This window comes from Camelina sativa, chromosome 2 (assembly GCF_000633955.1).
Source record: "Camelina sativa cultivar DH55 chromosome 2, Cs, whole genome shotgun sequence".
Taxonomy (NCBI): Eukaryota; Viridiplantae; Streptophyta; class Magnoliopsida; order Brassicales; family Brassicaceae; genus Camelina; species Camelina sativa.
In genome coordinates, this window is record NC_025686.1 from 21,910,976 (window position 1) to 21,922,690 (window position 11,715).

Genomic DNA, 11,715 nt, shown 5'->3' on the forward strand with positions numbered 1-11,715 from the left:
TCCTCTTTATTTTTCCCATGTAATCAACTTGGCAACTGACTGTTTGGTACTTTTCCTCCAATGTAGGAAGACATTGTTACGAAGCTGCTTGAGTTTTTGGAGAAACCTCATGCGACAAGTGATGTTCTTCTTAATGAGAAAGACAAGGTTACTTTGGTGTTGAAACCCTTTCCGTTCGGCAGTTGAGCCTAAACATTTATTCTGCATACTAAAACTTTTTTTTTTCCTACTGAAAAGGGTGTGAAGCGCAAAAGAACTCCTAAGAAAAGTTCACCTGCAGCTGGAAACTCATCTTCCAAACGATCAGCAAAGGTATCAGGCAATAGCTTAAAACTGGAGGTTTAAATCTTTGTGTTAGAAACTGTGGACTATGGAGAGAATGTTTGTATTGGGTTGATGCATGTGTAGCTGTTTTTCATTTCCCTGTGTTCTTGTGTCTAGTCCAAGTACCTAAAATCTGATTAGTTTTTTGTGTTCTTTACAGAGCCAAAAGAAGACCGAGGAAGCAACAAGGACTAAGAAAAAGAGTTTACCTTATTCTGATGATGAGTCTGAAGAAGAGAAAGAGGAAGAAGAAGAAGAAGAGAAAGAGCAGGAGGTAGAGGAGGAAGATGAAGAAGAGGAGAATGAAAATGGGATTCCTGATAAATCTGAGGACGAGGCGCCTCAGCCTTCTGAAAGTGAGGACAAAGTTGAATCTGAGGAGTCAGAGGAAGAAACTCAAAAGAAGAAACGTGGTTCTAGGACTTCATCAGGGAAATCGAGAAGCAAGAAAACTGCAGTCTCTGCGAAATCCAGTCCACCAAAGAAAGCTACTCAGAAGCGCTCAGCAGGTAAAAGGAAACAGAATGATGACGACAGTGATACAAGTCCAAAGGCATCCTCAAAGAGGAAGAAGACTGAGAAACCGGCGAAGGAGCAGTCCTCGGCGCCTTCAAAATCTGCATCAAAAGAGAAACCAGGTTTGGTCATACCATGCTTTTTTACATCTCTCTCATTATTAATAAAGCATATGTGAGTACATGATTGTCAGAAGCTTGAGAAATCTTAATGCTTGGTTACTGGAGAGTTTAAACCGATATTTTACAGCCGCTTAGTTTTTGTCTGACACTGTTTTATCCCGTGTTTGTCATTCTTTTTTATCTGCTAATAGGCAAAAGAGGTGGAAAAGGGAAAGACAAAACCAAGGAGCCTAGTGATGAAGAGTTGAAAAATGCAATTATTGATATCTTGAAAGGGGTCGACTTCAACACAGTGAGGATTTTAAACCATGAAAAATCTGTGTCATGAAATCATAGTAATTGAGTTTAGAAGATAGATATCTAACTAATGCTTTATCATGTTCTGACAGGCTACATTCACTGACATCCTTAAGCGACTTGGTAAATAGCAGATGGGAGTGTTTCCTGGCAGTTGTTTTCTTCACTGATGGTCTTGCTTATTCTTGCTGGTTTGTTTGATTAAAGTGCATTGTTTTCACCTGTCTTTCAGATAAAAAGTTCAAAATTGATCTCACCTCAAGAAAATCATCTATAAAGTTGATGATCCAAGATGAGCTCAAAAAGCTAGCAGAAGAGGCCGATGATGAGGAAGGAGAAGAAGAGGATGCTGAGAATGAGGAAGAAGAAGAGAAAGTGAAAGAGAAAGCTGGAGGATCTGGTGGTGCAGAGGAAGTTAAAGCCTGATCACAAAGCACATAAATCTAGTCTAGCTGCTATTTTAATCGTCAAGGGGTCTCTCTCCTCCATTGCCTATCTTCAGTCATTAGGCAAATATATCAGAGAATGTAATATGTTGGTTGTTTTTTTGGTCTTGAATTGTGGTTTTTTTTTATGTAACTTATGGTAGAGTCGAAGAGAGGAAGACCAGAAGTTAGATGTTATCAGATAAGCAGCTTTGTTTGTGTATACAATTAAAAAATAAGCGCCTTTAGGATTCATGGCCCATTTAAACACCCTTTTGATTTTTAGGTTCCTTTTGAAGACATTTGTTCAAACTTCCCTCGATCCTTTAGATTGACTATTGCTTTGATGAAAAGATTAAGGGAGGCCATTGATGTTGATATTAATGATTTTTTCAAACTAAACCAAGCTCGAGTATGCAAACTTGAGATAGATTGCCTCGGAAGAATGGTCCCAAAAGGATAATTTATCCAAACAAACATGAACATAAAGAGAGCATGCATACTCAAAAGAAACCTATTCTAATGAAATCCAGCAATATCTAAAGAGCACAACAGAAGGAAGAACCAACTTGGCCAGGTGCTAATGAGGATGTGTTAATAGCTACACAAAAAAAACATGAACATGGAGAAATATGACTTTCTATTATGTACACACGTGAACAAGGAGCTGCCAGATTTACTCTACAACAACATAAAAGAATGATCTACTACATCACTTTTGGAAATCACAAAAACACAATCCCAAAGGATGCACATCTCTGATGATCCTAAGGCAGATGAAGGGCTTACAATATGATAGATACATACAATACAGCCAAATGGCTAAAACATGGAGAAACAAGATCAGTAACACTGGCCAGGCTAACTATTTTGGCTGTCACTAATACAACTACAGAACAACAAATTCAGAAACAGTTAAAATAAGAACATCTAAACACAAATGGATGGAAACCCGAATGGCCAAAACATCACCACAACACACTGGTCTTTAGAAGTTTCACATAACAATGGCAAAAGGTAAGGTGTCTAATAACTTAAAGAAGGCAAACGTTTGCCAAGCTTCTTTCCACTTCTAGGTAACTAAGCTGAGTTAAAGAAGAGATTTCACCAGTAGGAGACTTCTTTCTGACACAAGAGTCTGCCTTTCCCTGAGGTCTTCTTTCTTCATCCTTTTCTTCCATTATAGTTTTGCAGGAGCTCTCAAAAGTCAATCTACCCATAACGTTATACATATAAGAAGACAACAGAAACCTTAGTCAGCAAAGAGAAGGGACAAAATATAAACCATTGATCTACTTGAGTATACATTACACAGTTTAGACAATGAGACAACAATATGTCCTTCAAGACAGCTAACTATTAGTCAGAAAAACTTAAAGCAAAACATATGAAGGAACGCAAGATACCATTAGAATCAACTACTTACTTTTATCCGATATTTACATACAAGAGTAAGTAAACATGTCATCCTTAAGGAGTGAGCATGATTCATGCGTTTATGTCAAAAAGTAAGATAATGAAGCCGATTAACAAGAAAGGTAGTCATTATGTCGGTTAATCAGAAGATGTTAAAAAAAAACGAAAGCACCAACGTGAGCATATAAAAATGTTGTATTTTAGAAAAAAAATATATATATTAGAAATGTTGTAGCTTAAACTCATTCAACTTATGTCTAAGATGTTAAGTGAGATTCACAGTTGATGATATTTCTTTTTTTTTTTCAATATTTCAGTTCAGGGTAGATTCTAAATCTATGAAAGGGTCATATATTTTTCACGCTAAATGAGAACCACTTTTTTTACTAGCAAGTAGCTCATATATATAATACATTTATAGAAAGAATCACAATATTTCATATTGCCTAATTCTTTTAGCTAAATACATCTATAATATGAAAGTTGGCTAACTTTTTCCATCAGCATGCCACCTCAGCGTTTTAGAGTAACCTGGAGCTGACACATAATTTAAAACACCTAGCCAATCCAAATAAAACAATTAAAACAGCTCAGATTTTTGAACGAATGTTAATTATTCTCGGTTCCACGTCACTTTCTCTCTACCCGTAAGTGTCTGGCAGACCGAATCAAAAAAAGTAAAAAGTCGCGCTCTTCTTCTTCTTCACACCATATGCTTTTCTTCCTCCACCCATTGAGAGATAGAGAGAGAGTAGCAGCTGATGTGTTCACGTTGTAACAGACACTCCAGATATCACCACCAACATATTCTTTATAATTGTCTCAAGCTAGAGCGTAATTGTAATTGATTTGCCACAATTTTCACCCGAAGTAGAAATGCAATACATTTGGAGAGTTAGGCTCTCTCTCATCTCCTCCTTCTCTCTTCTTCGGATATCTCTCTTTGATTCTAATTTCCGTCAATTTTCTGTCACAAAACCAGAGAAGAAGTTTTTGAGATGGAGGTAATATGAGTAGAAGCAAAACCAAATATATCTATTTTCAAGTTAGTTTCGGCGACCAAAGATTTTCATCCAACTCACAAACTTGGTGAAGATGGATTTGGACCCATCTTCAAGGTAACCTCAATTCTGACATGCTAGATCTTAAAGTTTTCTCTTTTAAGTGTATCTTTGACCATTTTGTTGTTTGTAAGTTCTTTGTGTGTGGTTTGTATTGTATTGATTCATTCTCATTTCCTACATTTTGTCTGATATTTTTGTGTAGCTACTCTTAGTACAATAGCTTGATCCAGATTATTGGATATGATGCGATTGGGTTGAACATTGTTATTGTATGTTACAATTGAGGTTCTTTAAGGGTTTATGATTATGGTGTATGCAGGTTGCCTCATCGCATATTAGAAGCAATCTCACTTTCACAATCTAACTTCAAATTAAGAAAAAAACACAAAAATCTCACAAATCTTTTCAAAAGCCTCTCGATGTTGGCCCGGCTCAAGGGGGTGGCGGGAGGGGCAAAATCCAAAGTTCCACTCCAAAATTCAGAAAAAACCTTTGAACAACGGGGACCAAAAAAAAAATGTGAAAGAGGTCTAAAAAATTTAGTTCACCTAGGGTCTAAAAAATATTGGGACAGGATGTTGGTTAGTGAAGTTTGTTTGTTTTCGTGAGGACTATTTTCAAGTGGATTATACTTCTTCAGATGATGTAATTTTGTATTTGGGTGTTTTTGTTCTGTTTTTTTGTTTTGTTTGTAATTTCAGATAATTTGATGATGGTTGGACATTACTGGCTTTGGAATTATAAGCTCCCACCCAATTCCACCTTGAAGACCTTGATCAATAATACACTTAATTATATCTGCTACGACTTTAGTCACGAACCATGCCGTAAGTGTTTATATTTAAACATACTAATTATAAGTCACAAAGAAATTTATATTGACTGATCGTAAAAAAAAAAAATTATATTGACCAGTTAAGAGTTCGATTATGACATAGTTTTGTTCTTTTGTTTAATGGTCTCTTAGATTCTTAGTTATATGTAACTTATTAATCCAACTATTTGATTGGTTTCTATCTCTAAATTTTAGTTCGTGAGCTTGATGTACCTGGAGAAATATATGAAAGAAAGACATACCCATTTGAATTTTCGAGCGTTGAGATGCCACATAAGACATATTAGTTTTTTGTATTTTCTTATTTAAGTTGTTTTGAAAATTAAGGGTAAAACTAGGTTTTAATTATTATACAACGTATATGAACAAACCTAAAAAAACAAAAGTATATATGGACATTTTTCTTTAAAAGGTCATTTTCCAATTCTCCCATAAAAATTTGACTAATCTATATTATGAAAGATGGTCTATTGTCTCCATTTGAGTGACACGTCATGAGTGAAGAGAGTGCCACCTGTCTATTCTCATTCAAAGTAAACATACCTAAACTTAAAAGGAATATGAAACATCTTTAATTTTTTTTTTTTAAATATCACAAGCAGTTTCAATATTTACATAAAAATATTAGAGAGGCTTAGAACATGTCTCGAAAAAATAGATGCATCACCGAAAGACAAAAAGACATTGGGAGTGACTCAAAGAGCCACTTCTTCCTCTTGGCGTACACCATGAATGTATATATGGTTTAGATGTTACAATTTTGTCAGTAGTTTGAAGAGTTGCAACAGTGATATAAATATTGGTTAATATTGTAAAGAAATTAATGAAAGTTTATCCCTAGGAAAATAAATTTAATTATATATATATATATATATATATATAAAGAAGATTGGAGTTTTGTTCACTATCAAATGAAAGATAGTTGAATAAAACTATAGAATGTTGATTTAGAAAAATACAGAGACAAAGAGGAAGATAGTTGAAAATATTCATGACTGTTGGTTTTCATATTCTAATATTTAGAAGTTGTCAAAAAGAGAACTGAATAAAATTCTTATTAAAAACCAACATCTAGAGTTATATTCAAGAAATTGAAGAGCTAACATAAAAAGAAGATGTCTATCTTAATTATATCTATTAAAGAGTTAGCCAAGCTGCAATTCTTGATAAAAGAAAATGTTAGTGTTTCATAGTATTTAGTTGAAAAGTTTAAGTATGAATATATCTAAATACTTAAGTTGTTTCTTTTTGAATGAATCTAAAATTCATTTAACCAAAAAACTCTTTGTTACAAAATATGCATCCTTAGATCAAACTTTCATTTAAATTTTTTTGTGAAATTTTCTCTCAAAACAAAGTTGTTCATGCATGTATCTAATAATTCAATTACAAAATGAGAAAACTTATGTGAAGTATCAAAACAATCAATGTCAAAATATATTTTTCAAGTTCCACAATTTAAAAAAAAAACAAAGATAAACTCTACATAAAAAACAAATTATTAGCAAAAAGATTTTTAAAAACGGTAAGTCATAAGCCCGCGCATAGCACGAGTATTCATCTAGTAAGTAATAAAATATCAAAAAGATAACTTGATTTTTTTTCCCGACTATTTCTATTATTATTGTTACCATTACTTATATATATATCTAAAAAGGAAAGAAATCTTATCATTTCGTAAAAATTAGTAAACATCAAAACCAATTTCATTACCAAAATGTAACATACTATTAAATATGGAAAATTGTTAAATACAGTACAATTAAAAATTACTTTACATTACAAAAAAAAATTATTGAAATTAGTTATATCTTTTAAGAAAACACTAATGTTATCACCAAAATTAAAAAGCACCAAATTATACGTGGATAAATATCAAACATAGTACAAATAAAAGTTACTTTATATTATTAAATATTGATCCTAACTTTATTGAGAATTATATATATTTAATTTTAAAAGATAATATTAAATAAATAATTAAAAAATTGGATTCCACTCCTATTCAAGAAGCAGTCCCAAATCCATGATGAGTCTTATTTTAGATATGTGTTATCGGAAATGATAATTACATCTCTTCGAAACTGGCAGTTGAGAAGTCTACTGTTCTTGTTCACAATGTGCCTAAATGTCGAGATAGACGAACATCCATGGTCGAAAGTCCAAAAACACTTCTGTTAATTTTTATTAAAAGTGAGATTTTTGCTTCACTTGGTATGTTTATTCTAATGTTTACTTTTCGTGCATAGATAATGTCGACTAAAATTAATGTTATTATTAAAATATATCGTTACAAAAAAACTACAAAACATAACACTACCGAATTACTTTATATTAATAAATATTGATCATAAATATTTTTAAAATTGTATATATCTAAGTAATCTCAAATAAAGTACTATTCTCTATAAATAGACAAAGTATCAAAGTTAACCTTATCGTCAAAATTTAAAACATATATAGTATTATATACTGTACATAGAAAAAACTGTTAAACACACAATGACTAAAAATTGGAAATTATTTTATACTATTAAATATGATCATAACTTCATTAAAAATTATTTATTTTTATTCTACAAGAATAATTTTTGACTAAAACATATTTTAGTTTCCATAAATAGTAAGTATCCAGATTAATTTAATTAACAAAATATAGAAACAAAATATTACACGTGGACAAACCGTTAAATATGGACTAAAAAAGTATTCTCCGGTATTAAATATCGATCGTAACTTCTTAAAAACTTCTTTATAACTAATAAGAATATCATAATTTCTTTTTTTGTTGTATTTTTTACTACTAATAAATATTAAATTTTAATACCATCATCAAATTAAAAAAAAAAGTTTTGTAAGTAGGAGAAAAATGTCAAACTTATGACTAAAAATAATTAATTATCATGACTTTTATTTAGATCTCTATAATTAATTATCATGACTTTTATTTAGATCTCCACATTTTGTGTTGTCAGTGAGTCGTGCCATGTGTGTGTGATTCGGATATTTGTGAAAAATGGATTTAACAATGTTTATGGAGACAAAGTTATCATAGACAATAAAGCAAAAGAAAAGACTCCAAAAGATTCCGCACTCCGCTAACTTCTCTCCTATGCCTAGAATAGATCCTCGTCATTGGGCCAATGATAAATTCATTCACCACACCTCTTTTACTTACCTTGCTCTTGATTCATTTACTTTTACCTTCATCATGCACTTTGTTGTCACTATACATCTTTTCTAATCTCATACCTACGGTAGGTAAAGGTAACCTATAAAAAAAGCAATCATCTACAATACTACTAATCTTAATCTTCATCTTGTTTGTAAATTTGAGAGTTTCTTGATCTGGTTAATCGAGACAATCTTGCAAAAAGCAAGATAATGAAGCCGATTAACAAGAAAATTAGTTATTATGTTGGTTAATCAGAAGATGTTAAAAAAACGAAAGCACCAACGTGAGCATATATAAGACTTGTTGTAGTTTAAACTCATTCACCTTATCACTTAAAATATTAAGTGAGATTCATGGTTGATGATACTTCTTTCAGTTCAGGCTAAATTCTAACTAAATCTATGAAGGGGTCATATATTTTTTACGCGAAATGAGAACAACTTTTTTTTACTAACAAGTAGCATCATATAGTGCCTTTATAGAAAGAATCACAATATTTCATTTTGCTTAATTCTTATAGCTATTAGCTATAAGAATTATAAATAATTTAGCTATAAGAGATAATAATTTAGCCTAAATACATAAGTAATAAGATATCAAAAATATATAACTTTTTTTCCCGACTGTTTCTATTATTATTGTTACCATTACTTATATCTAAAAAAGGAAAGAAATCTTATTATTATGTAAAAAATTAGTAAACATCAAAACCAATAATTCCATTACCAAAATATAACTCACACTATTAAATATGGAAAAATTGTCAAATACAGTACAATTAAAAATTACTTTACATTATCAATTATTGATTATAAATTTATTGAAATCAGTTATATCTTTTAACTGTGTTAGTCTTAAATACCGATTTTAATTTCTAAGATTAATTAATAAAACAATAATATCACCAAAAAAAATTAAAAAAACACAAAATTATACGTGGATAAATATTAAACATAATACAAAGAAAAGTTACTTTATATTATTAAATATTGATCCTAACTTTACTGAGAATTATATATATTTAATTATAAAAGATAATTTTAAATAAATAATAAAAAATTGGATTCCACTCCTATTCAAGAAGCAGTCCCAAATCCATGATGAGTCTTGTTTTAGATATGTGTTATCGCGGAAATGAGAATTACATCTCTTCGAAACTGGTAGTTGAGAAGTCTATTGTTTATAATGTGCCAAAATGTCGAGATAGACATCCTCTATGGTCGAAAATTCTAAACGCTTCTGGTAGTTTTTATTAAAAATGAGATTTTTGCTTCACTAGATATGTCTATTCTAATGTTTTTTCTTTTGTGCATAATGTCGACTAAAATTAATGTTATTATTAAAATATATTGTTGCGAAAGAAAAACTGCAAAACATAACACTACTGAATTACTTTATATTATTAAATATCGATCATAATTTTTTTAAAAATTATCTATATCTAAGTAATTTCAAATAAAGTAGTATTCTCTATAAATAGACCAAGTATCAAAGTTAACCTTATCGTCAAAATGTAAAACATATATAGTATTATATTGTACATACTGTTAAACACACAACGACTAAAATTGGAAATTATTTTATACTATTAAATATCAATCATAACTTCATTAAAAATATTTATTTTTATCCGACATGGATAATTTTGACTAGAAAATTATTTTAATTTCTACAAAAAGTAAGGATCCAGATTAATTTTATTAACAAAATATAGAAATAAAATATTATACATGGAAAACCGTTAAACACTGGCTAAAAAGTATTATTCGGTATGAAATATCGATCGTAACTTCTTAAAAAAATTATTTATAACTAATAAGAATATCATAATTTATTTTTTGTTGTATTTTCTACAACTAATAAATATTAAAATTTAATACCATTATCAAATTAAAAAAAAAAGTATTGTAAGTAGGAGAAAAATGTCAAACTTATGACTAAAAATTACTTTAAAATAATTAATTATCATGACTTTTATTTAGATCTCTCTAATCTTAATAACCAAGGATAATCTCTAATCTTACTTAGATATCGATTTTAATTTTTAAGATTAATTAATAAAATATTAGCATTATCACCAAAATTAAAACACAATATTATAGTGAAAATATCAAACATAGTACAAATAAAAATCACTTTATATTAAATATCGACTCTAACTTTATCGAAATTATATATATATATATATATCTACTTAAAATATATATATATATATATATATGTTTACGGATTCCACTCGTGTTCAACAATCAGTCCCAAATTCATACCATGTTCCAGTTTTGGAGAGATGATGAGCCTTGTTTTAGATCTGTTAGTCAGAAATGAGAATTACATCTCTTCGAAACTGGCAATTGAGAAGTGTACTATTCATGTTCATAATGTGCCTACATGTTGAGACAGACGATCATGGTCGAAAACCCTAAACACTTCAGTTAATTTTCATTAAAAATGCAATTTTTGCTTCACTATGTATGTTTATTCTAATTTTGTTTTCTTGTGCGCATAAATGATGCAGACAAAATTAATGTTATTATTTATTGATGCGAAAGAAAAACTGCAAAATATAATATTACTAACTTACTTTATATTATGAATCAGAACTTTTAATAAATTATATATATATCTAAGTAATCTCAAGTAAAGTCATATTCTTTACAAATAGTTCGAGTAACAAAGTTAACCTTATCATCAAAATGTAAAACATATATATAGTACTATATTGTACATAGAAAAAAACTGTTAAACACACTAAGACTAAGTATTGGAAATTACTTTGTATTAATTATCTATCATAAATTCATTAAATTAATTTATTTTTATCTGATAAGGATAATTTTGACTAAAAAAAAGATTTTTGTTTCCATAAATAGTAAATATCCAGATTAGTTTCATTAACATAATATAGAAACACAATATTACACGTGGAAAACCCATTAAACACGGACTAAAAAGGTATTTTTCAGTATTAAATATCGATTGTAACTTCTTTAAAAATTATATATGACTAATAAGAATGTCATAAATAAACTTTTGTATTTTCTACTACTAATAAATATTAAAAATTTTAATTCCATCATCAAATAAAAAAAAATGTTGGAAGTAGGAGAAAACTGTCAAACTTATGACTAAAAAAGTAAAAATTACTTTAAAATAATTAATTATCATGAGTTTTATTTAGATCTCTCTAATCTTAATAACCTTCATCATGCACTTTGTTGTTACTCTACATCCTTTAAATTTAGATAATAAAGCAAAAGAAAAGAGTCAAAAGACTCTCTGCACTCCGCTAAGGCGCTAACTTCTCTCATATGCCTGGAATAGATCCTCGTTCATTGGGGCAATGATAAATTCATTCACCACACTTCTTTTACTTACCTTTCTCTTGATTCATTTACTCTTACCTTCATCATGCACTTTGTTGTCACTCTACATCCTTTCTAATCTCATACCTACGGTAGGGAAAGGTTCTATCAAAATAGCAATCATCTACAATACTTCTAATCTTAATCTTAATCTTAATCTTAATCTTAATCTTAATCTT

The 11,715-nt window shown here is 29.8% G+C and overlaps 1 protein-coding gene across 1 annotated transcript in view; it reads left to right on the forward strand.

Annotated features, from left to right (window-relative positions):
- The window catches only part of LOC104755381 (DNA ligase 1-like), a 22,805-nt gene that overhangs the window by 4,667 nt on the left and 6,423 nt on the right, over nucleotides 1-11,715 (forward strand). The window contains exons 2-4 of the mRNA XM_019231159.1: nucleotides 67-147; nucleotides 238-312; nucleotides 485-747. Coding sequence (XP_019086704.1) covers nucleotides 67-147; nucleotides 238-312; nucleotides 485-747 — 419 coding nt within the window. The remainder of the gene's footprint in view (nucleotides 1-66; nucleotides 148-237; nucleotides 313-484; nucleotides 748-11,715) is intronic.